Here is a 19,812-nt window from a genome sequence, read left to right on the forward strand (position 1 = left end):
AAAGGCTTTCTTATAGTCCTTGAAGAACTTGATAGAAACACGGTTCGTGATGACCTTATAAAACAGCTTGAAAACATGACTTATAAACAAAATTGGTTAAAGAGCTTCTGAAGCTGTTCGAGGATAGTAATAGCTTTCAGAAGAGCTGTACTAATTCTGTCTTTACCCAGAGCATGTGAAGCTGAAAGCCGTAGAAACCTTCAATTTCCGCAAGAAATTTCAGCTTAGAGGCAACTATACTACCGTCAGCAGTCTTCAACTTAGCCAGGTCACTTCTCTCAAGCTGCTGAATGAATACATCAAGGTCCACAAGCATTTGTTTTCTCCATTTCCGTTTCCAAATCCAAGGGTTTCTCGATTTGTTGCATTCACATGGACCCACGATTCGTCGCATACTTGTACTGTCATTTTGTCGTAGAAGTCGACCATTACAACGGTGATTTTGAGTCTTACCGGTACAGAACCTAGATAGGTAATTGTACATTACCTAATATCAAATATATTATTGATTTTAGAGTACTTTACTTATTGACCTAATTGCATGATTTTTTAAAAGGTGCCAGTTACTGAAACATCATGTGACAGTTACTAATTTTTACTGCCAGTTACTAGGTTTTTTGGGGGTAGTGGATATAAACTTCATTAAAATCGAATATTAATCATATATCTTTACCATTTATGCCTATAATTGTTCGTCATCTTATTGCCAGTAATTCAAGCCTACCAGTGCTTAAATCAGGCCAATACTTTATTTTTAATAAATTTTTTTGTGTAGCTAGTCGCTTAAACTGCCAGTTACTAGTACTTTTACCCTAGTTAAGTAGTTTTAAAATGACTCCTTTGCTCTTCACTCTGTTAATATACGATGTACTAGTTTAAGAAATTAAAATTTAAAATAAGTAATCATAAATCTATTTATGTGCAATAAATAAATAATTTTCTATCTTGCATTGTAATCTCATTTGGTAAGTATAGTCCATCGTCATAGTCATCATCATCAGCCCTTTATCGCCCACGGTAGGGTATTAGTCCCCCTTTGTATAGGTACTTACACCATTATTAAGTTAGTAGGTAGTTGGAACTAACATAACACTGGTGAAAAGTGGGTGCAGCAATGCACCTCTGCCTACCCCGCAATCGAGTACATTAGTACAAGGTATGAGTGTTTTTTTTAGGTAAGTAGTTATAATAGTTATGTAATAAGTAAATCGCGTCGTATAAAGATAAAGCTGCTGCTCGCGTAATTATTATGGATCGACTTCACTTAGGTACTTACAGGTAAGTAAGTTCGTTTGATCGTATTACTAGCTAGAGCCATATTATTATTATGATTCGCACAAAGATTTGATTCTTTTCTTTTAATGACCTGTCAGAAAATCTCCCATTCTCAAGTGCTATTGAAGCCCTGTCCCCATAGACCTACTACATGCCTGTCCCATAGATTCTACTACTCATGCTTTCCTTTAATGCTTGGCCAGCCAGAGTAAACATTCACAAGGAACAGAATTTCCCACATATGGCTCGCCAAACCTTTATTGCTTCATTGGATGGCCTGGAATTGGATGATGCGATAGTTCTAAGATTAAATTTATTAATACCAATAGGTAATCCTAATAAATAATAAAAATACATCTCAACTTTACTTCTCACACATTTTGAGGGCATTTACGAGAGTGAATAAATCTATTCACTATTATTTCTATAATCCCGAACGCAGCCTTAGTCAGCTGACAGTGACACCTACACCTGACACCAAACGTCAAAGTCAAAATGTCATCAAATGTGACAATGACATTACATTTGCAAAATTTGCATTTTTGTTGGTGAATTTCTTTACTGCTATTGTTTTCTTACCTAATTCAGTCGGTCTAAAAGTTCAACTTATGTGTGATGTCTGTATTTGATACCACCGTCTTCAACTCCACCCTGTACGAGGCTCTGTATCTTCAAATTGGGGATACTCTGTCTTTTGCCAGGGACTTCTTTGACTCCTGCGTTTCAACTTTACCGATCGACAGTCTGCCCAAATCCTTCGTCAGTCTCAACGAGCTAGCGTTCTACGAGGAGGTAGCTGAAGTGTTCCACTTCAATGAGTTCCAGTTCTTGCTTCTGAAGACGTTTTCTACCATCCTGCTGTTTACGCTTCTGTTGATATTCGTGTCGTGGAGGGTCTACGGGAAGCGTATATCGGAGCGGTTTATGAAGCCTGGTGAGTGGGTGAGGACATTGAGTGCGTTCGAATTTACTAACCTAGTTCGTTTGTAAAGTTTTCTTTATAGCCTTTATGTTTTAGTTCTCCAACTAATGTAAATCTAGCATTTTATGACAATCCTTACCAATTCTATTGCGGTTAAAGTGTTCTGCATGTGTTACAATGCAATGGAAACCAGCGTGAAAATAACAATTGAATTTGTAGGGTCACATTACCTTAAATATTGCATCATAAACATACTTACTAAAAAAGTTAACCTCTAGAAATCAATATTATTGACAATGCTTTTTATTATTGTGCAATGTTAAATTCTAGAGTCAGTCTGTATTTTTACCATGCATCCTATTCTATATTTTCAGCTACATCTGCAACAATAGAACAACTGAAAGAGAGTGTTTCCAAACTGAAACTACCCAAAGAGCACACCCCACGCATTTAGTACCAACATTTCCAAACTCTAAACAAACTATCTTCAAGTAACCAGACTATAGAAATCCAAAATGGCCGACAAAATAAAGAAATTCTTCATGAAGAAGAAAGTGGATGCCAAATTCAAGATGGCGGGCAAAGGTCACAAGTTAGCAGACACTACATCTACGACTCCAAGTCATAGTTCTTCGGCTTCAGATAGAATGCCCATGAAGAGAAGCGGGCTGAGTGAGGAGAGTAAGGTGGCTGCGGAGGCCGCGCTGGCCAGGCTACAGTCTAAGAGGGAAAATCCCGCTTTTAACACTTCTTTGGCTGCAGTTCAGGTTTATGTCTTTCAAATTTAACTTATTAATAGAATTGTACCTGAATAGTTATCTGATCTGATAAAATAATGCTCCTTTAGTTTCATTGCCTCTTTACTTTAGAAATCAACTTAGACCATGGTTCCTAAAGGTTAATTACTGCAATTATAAATTTTCTATAATATTGTAAACTTTCATTGAGAAATGCACCCTATCATAATCATAGTATCCAACTTCCAATCTCTTTACTCTCCAAGAGTCAACTAAATTGGTCCAGCCGTTTGTGCATTTGATTCAAATAAATACTTTATCTTATTAAATTTCAGGCACAAGTAAGGAAGGAATTGGAAGCAGAACAGGCGGCTTCATCAAAGGAGTCACCTCCACCTGTTGTTCAGAAAACCACTGAAGAGGTGGATGTGCCACGAAACATGGCTGTGTCTGGTGTTTATTTCAAGTGAGTATTGAATATTGTAATAAAGGGAAATCGGTCCACGGGACCAATAATCTTAGACAAGGTAGTGGCTAGATGAAAGAAGCTGAGGACAGAGTGTAGTTACACTCCTTGTAGAGGGTTATGTCCAGCAGTGGATTATTACGGGTTGATAATCATAATGATTATGTGGTCCACCAACCCGCACTTGGGCAGCATGGTAGACTAGGCCTAAAACCCTTCCTTCATTGGAAGGAGACCTGTGCCCCAGCAGTGGGGAGGTAATGGGTCGTGATGATGATGTTGTGTATATTTTTAACATAGTGTGGGAAACCCTCCAGACTGCTAGACGGTTGTATAAGGTAGGCCGAGAATAAGGTGTTTTGGCACTTGGGAATGCATAAAGCTGATTGTTGTAGAAATTATATTTCACTCGAAAGAAATAGGTTTGTGAGTTATATAAATTATAGTAATTTAATTTCGTGTTTTCCAGATGCCCATTGATAAGCAACGACATCCTGCCTAGAGACGAATGGAAGAAGAACATCAAGACGTTTCTGTACGAACAACTAGAGTCAGAGAGGAGCCTCACCGCCTGCCTGATAATATACTCCTGCAATAGCAACAGGGAAAAGGTATGATTTGATTATGATTTCAGAAAATATTATATAGGGTGAAATTTGAAAATTATTGTAGGTTGATACCTCTCGACCTATTTACAGCAGTGTACAGTGTGCCAATCAACACGAATATTTTCGACTCTAGCAAATAGGCAAATAATAATTCTATAGGCCTTGATCAGCGCCCCTGTCAGCAATGTTAAAACTAATAAACCGTATATAAACTCCAATAGACTAGACTCGATAATATTCGTGATTCGCACACTGAGCAACTTTAATTTTCGGACATCGGTTTCGTAGTCTAACTAACCTCAGTTTGTAGAGTACATTGATTGACATGGCAATCAGATGATTTTCATCCATCCTGAGAGCGTAGTGTAAGTTTTTCTAAAGCTATCGTGCAGTGAAAATCTGCGTAAATTTTATGTCGCGGATCTAGTGCAGCGCGTATACCGCTAGGTGGCGACTCTCCCACGCCATAAATAATCTCGTTTACTCGCCGCTACTCGTTGGTGTAAAAACTCGCACTCCTATGCACCTATGTCAAGCATTGATAAAAAGATATGTCGCCGTCGTGTCGATTTCGGTAATAGTACTTCGGTAAAAGTAATAGTACTTCTTCATTAATGTTTCAGGTGGATTCGTGCGTCGATACTCTTTGCAAATATTTGGAGAACTTAATACTTCACCCAGACGAAGAGAAATTCAAGAAAATTCGAATGAGCAATAGGTAATAAAATTATTACTACTAAATAACCGATGTGATAGTTGGATATATTTTTTCATTTGTGGCTACATTAAGGCAAAGATACCAAAGGGGTACTCTGTCCCTCTTAACTGACATCAGGTATTGTATGTAAGAGACCTATATCTTATTGCTCTATCTGGTAAGGTATATCTTAAAAGTCTCTTCCATATATTTGGTTATCACGTCATAAACTTTTTCATGTTCCATGCTATAACATCAGTATCAAATCAACATGATTACAACACGGTTCCACTTACCATACAATTTTAACCCAAGAAATGGCATCTCTACAATTTCTAAACATTGCGTATTTACAGGGTGTTCACTGACCGAGTGTTGCCTATAGAAGGTTCATTGGACTTGCTGCAAGGGGCCGGTTTCATACAACAGAAACTGGCTAACCCTGACGGGGTAGAGGAAGAATATTTAGTGTTTGATGATGCTAACTATTCGGTGGATGCTTTGCCGGTAGGTTTTGTGTTATAGTTTCCAAAATCCAATTAAGTTTAGTTTTCTTCCGTTACTGGTAAGTATACATTATTCTAGCCAGGCAGTAGAATGTAGCTAATGTAGAGCAGAACTTAGCTATGTAGAGCAACTAGAGCAGCATTAGAATAACTCTGATTTTCCTTTGTTTCTGCTTTACGTAATGTAGAGCTGATGCTGCTCTACATTACTTAAATGCTGCTCTACATTAGGTACTCATAGTCTCATATGCTGCTCTACATTAGTTAGGTTCTGCTCTACTCAGATGCTGCTCTACATTATTAAAATGCTGCTCTAATAATGTAGAGCAGCATTTAAATAATGTAGAGCAGAACCTAACTAATGTAGAGCAGCATTTTAATAATGTAGAGCAGTATCGATAAGTAATGTAGAGCAGCATTCTCTTTGTATTGATAACCTTTTCCTTACCATTCAAATCCTCTAACCTCTAAATAATCAAAACCCTTTCTCCAGGCAATAATAGACGCGCTCCGTTCAGCCGAGCCTATACAGTTGGAGTTGGATAGAAACCTGCAAGTTCTGTTGCCTTCTCAAGCTGCTGCCAAGGTCCAGCTACCAGCCTCCTTTTATACCATGTCGCCTGAAGAGTTGAAGAGGGAACAGCAGTTGAGGTATGATTAGTTATGATGATAAGAAGTGTGGTAGAAATGAATAGTGTGTTAGTATTGAAAAGACAGTTAATGACGCTAATCTGATTGGCTAATCCTTTCACTACGTGAATAGAGCAGAGCCTAGTCTAGCTCTAGTGTTTGTAACCGACGCGCAAAAAGGAAGGATACTGAATATACGTATTAAAGTATTTATCAGAAAGGTTTTAAGGAAGTTGTACCTATATAGGGCGCCACCAAGATATAGAAGAGTACTTAAGTATATTGTAACTTATGCAAAAAAAACTACTGCTACTGTATATTCTATGCATTTTGTGAACATTTCAGCTTGAGCCATATTAAAAAAAAACAGACACTCACACCTTGTACTAATGTACTCCCTTGCGGGGTAGGCAGAGGGGCATTGCATATTAAATTATTATTTTGGTCACAGGTCCGAAGCTATAGAGAAAAGCCAAATGCTGCGAACCAAAGCTATGAGAGAGAAAGACGAGCTGCGTGAAATGAAGAAATACAAGTTTGCTATCATCAGAGTACGCTTCCCTGATGGTATATTGTTACAGGTAAGACTATTTATTATTATACACAGACATACAGAGTGTTGCAAAAGTGGTATAACACGATGGAAGGCTCTAGAGACGCTGTTGGTCATTGCCAAAATTATCATTTAATTCATCCCCTTTCAGCTTACTCTAACAACTTTACCACCCAAAAGGGCTATCACGGGGCGCATTTAAGACGTGACAAAAGTTCTCCGTCGCGTTCACTCATGAGGCTGTGCGATGTGCAAACCTCTTGTCACGTCTTAAATGCGCCCGGTGCTAGCTCTTCTGTAGATGTTACATGCATACATGTTATTTGATTAAAATATTGTTATCTCTATCCTACAGGGCACATTTTCTGTCTACGAAAGGTACAACGACATACACGATTTTGTCGAACAAAACCTAGAAAATAGCGGATTACCTTTCGTTCTCAACACGCCAACAGGACATAAGTTGATACCCGAAGAGGATGGGAATAAGACCCTTATAGACCTTAGATTAGTACCAGCCACAATACTTACATTCGCTTGGCATTCGTCCGTAGCTGAAGAAATTAGCAGAAGCCCGAATAAAGATGTGTATTTGAAACCTGAGGTAATGATTTTGGTAAAGGAATTATAAATGTATTTATAATCTACGATGTTTGTTATTAAGTTCATTTTCCGGTGCATTTTAAATCTAAGAACTATGGTTCTCTTTTACTGCACAATTTTTGAAGTCACATCTGCATAAATTGCACTTAGATTTAAACTGAATTGGATGAACTATGTATCGATAAATACTGCTTAGATATTTAAAGCTGTATTAGGATAGTTTCTCGTTGTTCAATAATAATCTCTATGTACACACGGATAGTGCCTGTAATTGCTTGTTCGAGATTTAATGATGTTATGCAAGCATTTTATTGTATGTTACAATTAAATAATAGATCCACATTATATCCCTTTATAACCAAAGCAATGAAATAATCTATACATTATATCATACAAGAAAGTATTTAACAAAATATTTGCTGCGACAGCCACATGATTTTTGTATGTAACGAGCAAACAATTTTTTATTGTATTCAAAATCATGAACTACTTATTCCAACATTATACTAGGATTATTATTAAAGATTTTCGATTTAGTCATCGCGTCCTGTCCTTGTTTTAAAACGTTCCATTTTATTTAGGCTCTAGACATACGGAACGTATTTCAACTGCGATCCATTTGTAAATGTTATTGCATTGAAGGTAGCATGGTTTGCAAGACGCGATTGTCTTGCCTTGTGCTATGCCTTCAGGTTCTGTTTGAAAGCAATATAACTGCAAAACGACTAGTATTTGAAATGAATGCAGTCTTTGTAGAGCCATAGACTTACTTATGTAATGTTGTGTAAGCTCGATGTCCATATTTAATTTATTTATCTTGTTTTTAAGACTTTTTTGTATATGGAGTTAATGTTACTGTGGATAATAAAGTATTTTGAAATTACATTAAAATTGGTTGTACTTTATTACAAGTTATAAAATGACCATCAATGTTCAATGAGAGAATGTGATAGGCATTTTAATTCATAGATAGTTCTGCTTGCAGTATTCTTTTGTTGGATTAATAGTTGAAAAATACGAGGGCGGGTCAATAAGTCCGTGACTTTCTGAAGAAAATACTGGTTTTTGGATAATTTTATTTTTTATTATTAAACGTAGTCTCCTTTGAGCTCTATACACCTTGTCCAAAGTTTCAGCAATTTTTTTATCCCTTCCAAAAAATAAGATTTCACGAGGTCATCAAAATACCCACCTTGGCCTTCTTTGGCGCCGATTCACCCCGGTAAACCCACTGTTTAGACTGCTGTTTGGTCTCTGGTGTGTTGTGGTGGATCCACGTTTCGTCCACGGTTACAAAACGGCGCAAAAACTCGTCCGAATTTCGGTTGAACAACGCCAAACACTCCTGCGAAGTTTTGTCATTCGATTGCGTTTGTGAGCAAACGCGGCACCCATCTTGCGGAAAGCTTTTTCATACCCAAGTGATCATTCAAAATTGAAACCACTGATTCACGTGATATCCCTGTGGCTTCCACTATCCTTCTCACTTTCAATCTCCGATCGGCCAACACCATGTCGTGAATTTTTTCAATCATTTCAGGTGTAGAGACCTCAACTGGGTGCCATGGACGTCCGGCATCTTCCGTACTTGTACGGCAGAACGGAATTCAGTAAACCACTTTTTACCATAGATATTGATGGTGCAGAGTCCCCATAATCTTTATCAAGCTTAGCCTTGGTTTCAGTGATGGTTTTTTTCCGCAAAAAATCATGCTTAGTGAGCACACGAAATTCAGGTTTTTCCATTATGTTTTTAAATCACGCGGTAGTTGCTAAGAACGGGTGTAAAACACAAACCAAGTGACGTAACTGGTCCAAATTTTGACAGATGTCAGTTGACAGTTGCCTGTTGACAGGAGCAATGTTGTTCTTTCAGTTAAGTGGCGGGAAATTATAAAAGTCACGGACTTATTGACCCGCCCTCGTATAAGTCCAACAAAATCACTAAAGACATTAGGTATATTCAAAAACATTAGAATTTATTTACATTACCTTCTTAAATTTAAATCGAGTGCCAGCTGATTCAACTAAGACATTCCATTATCTTGTACTTTACTTATTTTCTCACGCGCATAACGCGTTTCCATTGGACACCATTTTTAGATCAATATCCTTGAGTACATTATTATCATTACTCTCTGGTATCTTGTTATCAACTGTGACTGATTTAGTGCAGTCTTCTGTCTTGTAGATGCCGACCAAACGGTTGGACACCTCGAACATGTTGTATCGTAGGGAGATTATTATGAACTGCGCGTTTTTCGTTCGTTCCTGAAAGAAGTAAAATAAATAGTAAGTAATTGCAATGAGAGAATAGGCAAAAATAGTAACGTAGGACGCAAAAATAGGAACGTGGGACGCCCACTGAGGAAAAAAAACACTACGTTATGGGACGCCCTCCAATCCACTCACTATACGTTAGCTCTGTTTTTTTCCGGATCGGGTTACTGGTTGAGGTGGCGGATATGGGAAGGATGAGGAAGGCATAATAAAGTAGTACTAGCAATTACCGGCGGGCTACGCTTCACCTTAAAAAAATTCCCGTGGAAATTTCGGGGTAGACAGTAGCCAAGTTATTGGGTGGGAATTCCGGGATAAAAAGTTATTTGAGCGCTAATCCTGGATGCTAGCTTCAAAGCAACAAAATTTAATCCAAATCGGTGCAGCCGTTTTCCCGTGAAAGAAGAACAACCATACTCACACACAACATACATTAATGGAGAAACTGACACTTACTTTAATATAGTTGGCCACAATAGACACGTTCTTGAAGTCCAGAGCCGCATCTATCTCGTCCATCACATACAGCGGGGTTGGCTTGTAGTAATGTAGCGCGAACACTAGCGCTAGCGATGATAGGGTCTTCTCACCGCCGGATAGGTTTGATATGTTCTTCCACGATTTGTTTGGCGGGCGGACGCTGGAATGAGAAATGATTCAGAGTTATTACGCTACGTTAGGGATAGGCATATTTATTATACAGAATAAGTAAATCTTGAATTAGGCACTGAACTATCGGCTATGGTGATTGAAGGTAATCTGGCTGGCACTCATCATGCCACTACACGTACACGGTGACAAAACCTAGTCTACAGCATGTGAGTTCGAGTTTTAACACCGTTCGAGTGGAGTTGAGTAAACGCATTTTTTATGACGCGAGAGAGTCGCCACCTAGCGGTGACGTGCTGCACTAGAGATTTGAGAATTTCACTGATCTAGTGTTGGTTACCGAACACTATGAAGGATTCACAAAAAAAAATGAAGCTCTACCACTGGATCAGAATATAATTAATATGTTTCCGCTATACCTGAATATGATACCCTCAATGAACGGGTCAAGAAAAACCAACACTAGGCTCTCAGATCTAGTGTTGGTTACCGAAAAATACTATTAACACTATAAAGGATTCCCATAACAAAAATATAGCTACAACTGGGTCAGAATATGTTTCCGCTATATTTATTTATATACTTTATACTTTTATTGTACAATTTACAAAAAGTAGATCTACAATCAGGTGGACTTAATACTCAGACCATTCTCTACCAGTCAACCTGCAGGAGGTACAGAAGCAGAAAAGTATACCTGAATATGATGCCCTCAGTGAAGGGGTCCAACGAGTCGACCAGCTCGAGCTCCGCATCACCACCCAGCGTGATCATCTGATACATCTCCTTGAGCTTCGCTGTTATTGTGTTGAAACCTGGAAGGATAATAGTGAGGATTGTGATATGATATGAGCTATCGCTCATGAGTTTTTCGCTAAAGGGGTTTTCGCACAAACGTTACATCGGGTCAATAAAGCATCGATGGAATAAAACATCGCGCTAATGAATTATCGATACATAATGTTCGATATAGGAAAAATCGAATCAACAACTTTCGAAGACTGGTAGGGAACCCGATATGAGTGGGGAAAGTTGGTCATTACAGTCGATTTAGCGTAGACTTTACATCATCATCATCGGACAATAATCGTTAACAGGCATAACCTCTCATTATTTTTCACTATAATACTTGGACCTCTGTCTTCTTCCTCAACCTACTACTGTCTATCAATTAAGAACAATAATATATTGCCTGGTAGGATATAGGTTGGTGACTAATTAATACAGTTTAATTTTTACACATACAAATAACAGATAAAAACAAAACAAAAATCGATACTCTACCACAGACACATATACACAGATACGTTACGACACCCCTCTTTTTAAGTCGGAGGTTAAATTAAAAGAGTTTCAATAAAACCACTCACCACACAAGAAGTCTGTACTGCGTTTCTTCTTCAGCTGGTCGAAGAGAGTCCTCATCTCGTTTCTCTTTGTAGTGATGTCGTCTAGTTCCGCTGCTCGTTTTAAGTATAACTCCTCTTTAGCTTTGTAGTCCTGGTAATAATAGGGTAAGAAATTATAAATTTGTTTTGGTGGTAATGCAATAGTCAGGTTAGTTAGCTAAAACTATAATCAAACTGATTTTAAGTTTTATTTTGAAGACGGGGCGGAAGAAGTTTATTTCCTCCGTTATTCTCCTTTCAAGGATAAAAGGCCCGTTCCGAACAGAGTAATTAGTAAATAAACGTGAACCGTGACAAAAGCGAAGCAAAAACCAGGCTTATGCCTCAATATTCAAGTTGTGTCTATCTTGTATAAGAATCTGACATATTAGGGTTAGGCTACATTCATGCGTTGCGTCGCGTCGCCCCAAACGAACGGTCATAACAAATATGCATATGGCATCAATGCGGGCCCGCCCTTACAAGTTTCTAAGAAACTAAGAAATGTGTAGAAAATTAGCTATACCTGTATAGCCTGCAAATTGGGCTTGCTCTCAGCCAATCTCCCCTTCTGTGCTGTCAGCCGTCCTCTCAATTCCTCTACCGCTATGTCCTCTAGTTCCTCTGGAGTGTGGGTCTCTAGAGGAGCGGGTCGCTCCACGCCTGGGATGCCGTCGATACCGGGGTCTTCGAGTTTTAGGGATTGTAGCTGAAAAGGAGTGATTGGTGATTGGAAATTATGCTAAAATAGCAACATTTTAATAATGATTCTTACAGGAAGGCACTATAGCTACAGATGCGATCTATGATAGAGTCGTTTACCTGAGAGATATCACAAAGTAATACAATCCAGAATTCCAGAGTAATGATTGAGCGAAAGAATAACGAACTCCAAATGCTCTTGTTCTTCCTAGTTATTCGCAAATGAGCTGGCCGTCATTTTACCATGTTTTTAGTCAATTATTATACTAACCTTTATCTTGTATTTTGATAACAAGCACAGTAAGGAAGAATCAATAAACTATCCCTATTCGTTAGTCTGCCTATACTCGATCCGACGCCCACTCATGTAACTACCGCCATTTCCTCATTGTTTCTTTATTTACGGGGGTCATATATCTCACCTCTTTCTCCCACATCGGAGTCTTGCTCCGGCAGTCCTGTATGGACTTCTCCATTTTCCCCACCGCGTTGTTCGCTTCCAGTCGTTCTGCTTTCACCTTGTTCTCCTTGCTCTGTAGCTTGGCTATCTCTTTCTTTAGGTCGGAGAATTCGCCTGAGCCTTCGCTTATTTGCTCTTCCACCTGTTTTGGGGGGTTTTAGTTAAATAAAAGACAGGCTCCTCGGCACAGGTCTTTATCGACGTCGATAAACTCGTTTAATGCGCGTTCTATTAATCACAGCGCTGTATTTATGTCGCGATATAGTGACGTTTATCTACGTCGATAACGGACTCGTTCAGCTGGGACAGGTAAGAATAGAATTATGTTCTAAGAATGAACCATTTGATAACAACCTTATTTTAAATTACGGCAATGTTGAAAAGTAGATTTTTCAGATTATTTTTCATGGGTATTTTTTACTATTTATATGATAAAATGGCACATGACTTATGGGAACGAATATTTCTTACCTCCTCCAATTCTTTTTGCAGTTGCGAAGTCTCCAGAGTGAGTTGTTTCTTCTGATTCGAGTAGGTTTCTATATTCTTCTCCGTCTCCCTTAGATCCGCCTCCATTTGATCTATCTTGTCTTTGGACTTTTTGGAGTTCCTAAAAACAATAAATGGAAATACAGGATGTTGCAAAAAGTAGTAGGTACCTATTGTTAGCCAAAAAGCATAAATTTAATGAGGATGAAAATAATTTTAAAAAAATATTATAAGTAATGGATTAGATAGTGATAAAGACATCAGACATTTCACTTCTTCTTATCGTGTCGGTGACAAACACTAAAGCTGAACTAGGCTTTGTCACCGTGGTGGAGATTAGCCAGTCAGATCAGTTATCAGTAGCTTAATGACCAGGGTTTGCCGGACGTATATCAGTTAATACGCAAGAGGGTTTTGGGTGTTAATTTTTTATTTTATTTTTTTATTTATTTATTAACTTAAAACCTATCATTACAGCTACTCTCCAATACGATAGGCAAGCAAACAGTTTTTAGTTAAAATTAAACCCTAAAATTAATTTATCTATCTATGTAAACATATCAGCTGTTCGATACCCATATTACAATCTCTGTCTAGCTCGGGGTCGGATGGCCGTGTGTGAGATTTCCCTCATCATCATCATCATAAGCCTTCTATCGCCCACTGTTGGGTATAGGCCTCCTTCCATGTCCTATGTGAGATTTCCCTAAATATGATTATTATTTCTTATTACTCAGTTAAATACCAACCTTACGCTCGTATTGATAGCTACTCTCAACTTCGTAATCTCCGTGGACACCTTGTCTATCTTCTTAGTGAGTTCGTCGACAGATTTCGTCAGATCCTTCACTTTACCGCCGGCCACCTTAGATATCTGAGCGTCTACACCTTGCACCTCTTTCTCTACCTGTAACCATATGAAACGGTTTGTATAACGATGCACGGTTTGTGTATTGTGATACGATGATATTGCGCATAAATCAATGGTAATCACCATTGATTTATGCTCAATATCATCATCATAAACTCGTTATCATTCACTGCTTGACATAGGTATCTCCAAAGGAACGCCACAACTGTATCCTTCGCCTTCGTCACTTTGTCCATTTTTTTTGTTGGCTTGTTAGTCACTTAATATACTTATTGAAGAACCGATAAGCCAGTGTTCAAGTGGAGACTATGATGCTATTTTTCAGAAGTCGGCGATTTCAAGTAGGTATTTCGGGTAGTTATAATTATGAAGTAAGTGTTACTATACTCATAATAGTACGCAACGCACAGCCCCTGATAATCCACTCCAAGACAATAGCTTCCTCCATAACCTCCACGCTTGGCAGGCGGGTTGGAGATACCACTATAAGTATTATTGTATTATTACCTCGCCCGCGTCCGTAGTAGCCTTGTCTAATTTCTCCTCAGCCGTGTTCATGACAGCTTCGAGCTTGGACTTCTGTTTTTCGTCCACTTTACTGGACTTGGCTTTGTTCTCTTGCTGTTTCACTTGGGCCTGAAAATAATGGATATATTTAGGGCGGATTCGACCAACGTCGAGTAACTTTTTACTCACGAGTAAAGTACCAGTTACTCGCGAGTAAGCAGATTTTGCATTCTACCAAACCTGAAACCAAGATAACTAGCTTATCCCAAGAATAAAATGTTATACCGCCAAAATTGACCGTGTATCGAGCTTATCCGAGAGTAATTTTGTAATGGCGGCAGCACATCAGCTGATTAGAAAACCGTCATAATGACATATAAACACATCTGTCAAAACATAAACAAAAGTACGTTAAAAGGCAAATTCTCAGAATAACAACAGCGAATAAAATATTAAAACATAAACAATTTCCTACTATTATAATCCATCCAAACTAAGTTGGCATGTCATTTCTATTGCACGCTTTGAAAACGCAGCTATTTTTATTTTAGTTGCAGTATAGTTTCGTTCCTCGTTCATTCAATTAATCATGGTATAACTTGGTAGAATGCAAATGTACTTATCCCAGATATTTACTCGCGTATAAATTTTATTCCGGTATAGTTATTCTCGTGTAACGAGATGTTTGGACGAATCCACCCTTAGTAAGATAAAGAAACACAGGTGTTCAGTGTGTTATATGATGAATACAAAAGAGTCATAAACGAATATTTAGAGCTTAATCATATGGCACAGATAGTAAAGGAGGAAGAGATAAATAATCCAAGAGCAGTGTACTTACCGCACCATGCTGTCGTTAGAAACGATAAGAAAACGACGAAGGTCCGAGTGGTATTTGACGCAAGTTGCCAGGGATACAATAAAGTGTCATTAAATGATGAATTATTAATAGGCCCTAAACTTCAACAAGACCTACGCCATATACTTCTGAGATGGAGACGTCATCGTATATGCTTGGTGGCTGATATAGTCAAAATGTATCGACAAGTGAGAGTAAATGATAAAGACACAGACTTTCAAAGGATTGTATGGAGATCTAACCCAAATGAACCGATAAAACACTATAGATTATTGACCGTAACATTTGGAACCGCAGCTGCTCCATACCTTGCAGTTAAGTCACTCCAGCAACTTGCAAAAGACGAACAGACCAAATGGCCGTTGGCAGCTGATATAACCCTCAGAGACTTTTATATGGACGATCTGATGACAGGCTGCCAGACACAAGACGAAGCTAAAGACATTTATCACCAAATGGATGAACTCATGAAGGCTGGTGGATTTGAGTTGCAAAAATGGACTAGCAACAATGACCAAGTTTTAAAGGTCATCGAAGAAGAAAAAAGGACAGCAGATCAATCGATACCTGTAGAATTGAGTAACCTTGTTAAGGTTTTAGGAATCAGCTGGAACAGAATGAACGATCAGTTTGAGTACTCAGTACGGCTACCAGAAGAGAATCAGCAACCTATCACCAAGAGGAGAGTGTTGTCAGATATTTCAAGGTTGTATGATCCTATGGGGTGGATAGCCCCAGTAGTGGCAGTAGCAAAGGTATTTATCCAAGAGCTATGGAAATCAGGATTGGAGTGGGATGAGCAATTGACTGAAGATCTGAGAAACAAGTGGTTACAATTCAGAAGTGAACTGGTTACAGTAAAACGATGTGTGATACCAAGATGGTTAAATACGACAAACGACTGCCATATTGAACTACACGCATTTGCTGATGCATCACGTACGGCCTATGCAGCAGCGGTATACATGAGAGTTATCAGTCCAAGTGGCCAAATATACGTACATCTAATGACTGCTAAAACCAAAGTATCGCCAGTGGAGAAGGAAATATCAATTCCTAGGCTTGAATTGTGTGCGGCAGTACTGGCAGCCAAATTAATATTCGAAGTGTCTGAAGTTATGGATGTTCCACAAGAAAAATTATATGCGTGGTCTGACTCTACAGTTGTTTTAGCCTGGCTGAACGGATTACCGAATCGGTGGACAACTTTCGTCAGTAATAGAGTATCGCAAATTTTGACATTATTAGAGGCTGATCGGTGGAGACATGTTAACACAAATTCCAACCCTGCTGATTGTGCGTCGAGAGGATTGAAACCATCTGAAATGTCAACACATCTTTTGTGGTGGGAGGGACCAGAATGGTTGAGAGAAGATATACCTCCTGCCACTGAGAAGGAGTTTCTAACACATGAGGAAGAGAGGACAGTCAAGGTCTTAGCAGTAGCTGTTGAAGAAGAAAGTTTTGTGTGGACGAGGTTTTCAACACTAGCCAAAATGTTAACCATTCTGGCATATTGTCGGAGGTTTCTCAGAATGAAAAAGACGAAAGAGACAAGAGAGACAATACCCAAATTTGTCACAGCAAAGGAAAGAGAGGAAGTACTCAAAATAAGCATAAAACAAACACAAGAGTTTCACTTCCGCGAAGAAATAGGAAAATTGCGTACCGAAGGGAAGGTTGCGAAGAAAAGTTCACTGTACACGTTAAATCCTATCATGGATAAGGATGGAATAATCAGAGTCGGTGGACGCATTCATTTGGCTCAAGTAACATATGAAAAACGACATCCGATAATATTGCCTGCCAAGTCACACCTTACAACATTAATTGTTGTGGAAGCCCATAAGATAACTCTACATGGAGGTCCGCAAGTAATGCATAACTATTTGAGGTCAAGGTATTGGATTATTCGAGGCAAGGATCAAGTAAAAAAATGCTACAGAGAGTGTGTCACATGCTTACGGTACTCCAGGCAAAGTAATAATCAATTGATGGGTCAGTTACCAGAAGCACGACTTAAACCGAGCAAACCATTCCAAGCTTCAGGAGTTGATTATGCTGGCCCTATCAACATTAAGTTTTCACCTGGAAGAGGAGCCAAGTCATACAAAGGATACATTGCCCTATTTGTTTGTATGGTCACGAGGGCCATACACTTGGAAGCGGTCTCAGACTTGTCCACACAAGGATTCATCGCGGCGTACAGAAGATTTACAGCAAGAAGAGGTCATTGCCAAGATTTGTATAGTGATAATGGAACGAATTTCGTCGGCGCTGACAGACAACTAAAGGAGATGTTAACGAGTGCTAAATCACAATTACATCAAGACATTGCGAGTCTGCTAACTCTAGAAGGAACTTCTTGGCACTTTATACCACCAGGCGCACCAAACTTTGGTGGACTATGGGAGGCAGGGGTGCGCTCTACAAAGTCACATATGAAAAGAGTTATTGGTGATTCGATCCTCACCTTCGAAGAACTGACAACAGTGTTAACCCAAATCGAGGCATGCCTCAATTCGCGTCCTTTAACAAAGTTAAGCGATAATCCAGATGACCCATTGCCTCTGACACCTGGGCATTTTTTAGTAGGTGAGCCGTTATTAAACATTCCTGATGAAGACGCCACTTATACTCAAGTTACAGGATTGCAACGTTGGAGACTTGTACAAAAAATCGTTAATGATTTTTGGAAAAGATGGTCTGATGAATACCTTGTTACGCTTAATCAGAGACATAAATGGAACAATGTGTTACCTGAACCCCAGATAGACGACGTAGTTATTATTAAGGATAACAATTTACCACCAGCCAAATGGCTTTTAGGTAGAATTGTAGAGAAACATACCGGTAAGGATAACATTACTCGTGTTGTTACTGTTAAATGCAAAAATTCTTTGGTAAAGAGGCCATGTAACAAACTATGTTTTTTGCCTAAGACTACGTAGGATAACTATGTTCATTATTATTAAGTATCGTTTAATCTATAACAGCATGCTAGCCACATATTGTTTAAGAAGTTGTTGTTTTTATGTTTCATTAGTCTTGAGGGAGGTCAAAAGGTGTAAGTTTGTGTATTTTTATAAATTATTTGGTTTAGTTGCTTGTTGCCATTGTGTATAAGATATGTTTATTTTAAGGCGGAGTTGTCACGGTGGGCGGTAGGGTAGCTTTGAGACGTAAAGCGCTTGTTATAATGGTTAGAGGTTCTAAGCCCACCCAACATAACTATGTTGTTTATTTTTTATTTCGATAAGTTTAAACTCTTAATTTGTATTGTTTTCTTAAAGGTTGAATCGGACATGGTCCTCGGTGGGCGGAATGTTCAGTTTATAAGTTTATAGTTGCGAAGTCTGCTCATAGATGGCGTTGTAGCTAGTCGTGTACATCGCGGTATGGTTTCGTTTTAGCTGATGTCTTTATATTTTGTATGAATTTGTAGAAAGCTCCCTGAAAACAACTAAAATAAACGGTTATTCTTAATATTATGAGGTTTCATTGTGAATTGTGATTATGGTCAATAAGTGCTAGAAAATAGAGTTTACACAGGTATTACTGAATTTACGAGTAGCTGATATATAAATGCCCAAAACTACCTGGGCCATGGGCCGCTAAATTATGAGACCCAGATTTATCAGAGGATTCTCCCTTGGAGGTGACTCACTTTGCATCGGTTTTTCATATCTGAAAATACTTAACCCTGAAAGTTGGTGCCACAATAAAATAAATAAATGCTAACTAATATTATAAATGCGAAAGTAACTGTGTCTGTCTGTCTGTCTGTCTGTTACTCTTACTGAACGGATTTGAATGAAATTTGGTATACATACGGTCTAGACCCTGGGAAAGAACAGGCTACTTTTTATCCCCGAATTCCCACGGGAAAACTTTTTAAGGCGAAGCGAAGCGCGCGGGAACAGCTAGTAATAAATAAGTTAAAAAAAAAAACATGCACTCACGCCTTGTACTAATGTACTCCCTTGCGGGGTAGGCAGAGGTGCATTGCTGCACCCACTTTTCGGCAGAGTGTTATGTTAGTCCCATGTAATAGGGGGCGGGCCTATTGCCATTTTACGGGCACATCCAAGACCCGAGTACAAATATCTGTCTAAACAAATATCTGCCCCAGTCGGGAATCGAACCCGGGACCTTCGGCATAGCAGTCAGGGCCACTAACCACTACGCCATTCGGTCGTCGAAGAACAATCAAAATAGCTTAAATATGACGAACACAGTAATCGGCTGACGGGAAAGTCAGTGATAAAATTCCACTCTTTATATTTTTATCCGGCAATTCCCACAGAATAAACGGCTAAACAAACCACATGACAAATAAGCAAAATACCAACAGACAAAACAGCGGCCTTACCTTCAAGAGCAGCGCCTGTTCCGTGAGACTCTTCAGCTCGACGCTCAGTTTCTGCAGCGTGGTTTTGCCTGTTCGTGTGCTACGTTGTAGGGAGGCCACCGAGTCTTCGAGAGAGACTTGCTCGCTGCGCAGTTCTGTGAGCCTGGTAGTTTATATTCAGTTGTCAGCATTAGACAAGTAACCAACATACCTTCAGGTGGTCTTGCCTCTAGTCTCTACGCAGTTCTGTGAGCCTGGTACTTGGTATCAAGTCGGTCCCACTAGTGCTTTGCGTCGTC

The 19,812-nt window shown here is 39.0% G+C and overlaps 2 protein-coding genes across 2 annotated transcripts in view; one reads left to right on the top strand and one right to left on the bottom strand.

The window, feature by feature from the left end:
• The first annotated feature begins 2,078 nt into the window (after positions 1-2,078).
• LOC105383914 (UBX domain-containing protein 6) lies at positions 2,079-7,884 on the top strand. The gene is made up of 9 exons (XM_038111336.2): positions 2,079-2,217; positions 2,572-2,964; positions 3,270-3,400; positions 3,870-4,011; positions 4,632-4,726; positions 5,062-5,212; positions 5,705-5,862; positions 6,293-6,422; positions 6,750-7,884. Exons 2-9 carry the CDS (start codon positions 2,713-2,715, stop codon positions 7,023-7,025), a joined length of 1,335 nt encoding a protein of 444 aa, XP_037967264.2. The 5' UTR covers positions 2,079-2,217; positions 2,572-2,712; the 3' UTR covers positions 7,026-7,884.
• A 1,054-nt stretch (positions 7,885-8,938) lies between these two features.
• The window catches only part of LOC105395941 (structural maintenance of chromosomes protein 4), a 28,737-nt gene continuing 17,863 nt past the window's right edge, over positions 8,939-19,812 (bottom strand). Inside the window, exons 17-25 of the mRNA XM_048631220.1 lie at positions 14,304-14,432; positions 13,675-13,832; positions 12,908-13,046; positions 12,399-12,578; positions 11,801-11,983; positions 11,257-11,386; positions 10,584-10,701; positions 9,734-9,917; positions 8,939-9,268 (exon numbers count right to left, since the gene is read on the bottom strand). Coding sequence (XP_048487177.1) covers positions 9,062-9,268; positions 9,734-9,917; positions 10,584-10,701; positions 11,257-11,386; positions 11,801-11,983; positions 12,399-12,578; positions 12,908-13,046; positions 13,675-13,832; positions 14,304-14,432 — 1,428 coding nt within the window. The 3' untranslated portion in view covers positions 8,939-9,061. The remainder of the gene's footprint in view (positions 9,269-9,733; positions 9,918-10,583; positions 10,702-11,256; positions 11,387-11,800; positions 11,984-12,398; positions 12,579-12,907; positions 13,047-13,674; positions 13,833-14,303; positions 14,433-19,812) is intronic.

This window comes from Plutella xylostella, chromosome 28, assembly GCF_932276165.1.
Source record: "Plutella xylostella chromosome 28, ilPluXylo3.1, whole genome shotgun sequence".
Classification (NCBI taxonomy): Eukaryota; Metazoa; Arthropoda; class Insecta; order Lepidoptera; family Plutellidae; genus Plutella; species Plutella xylostella.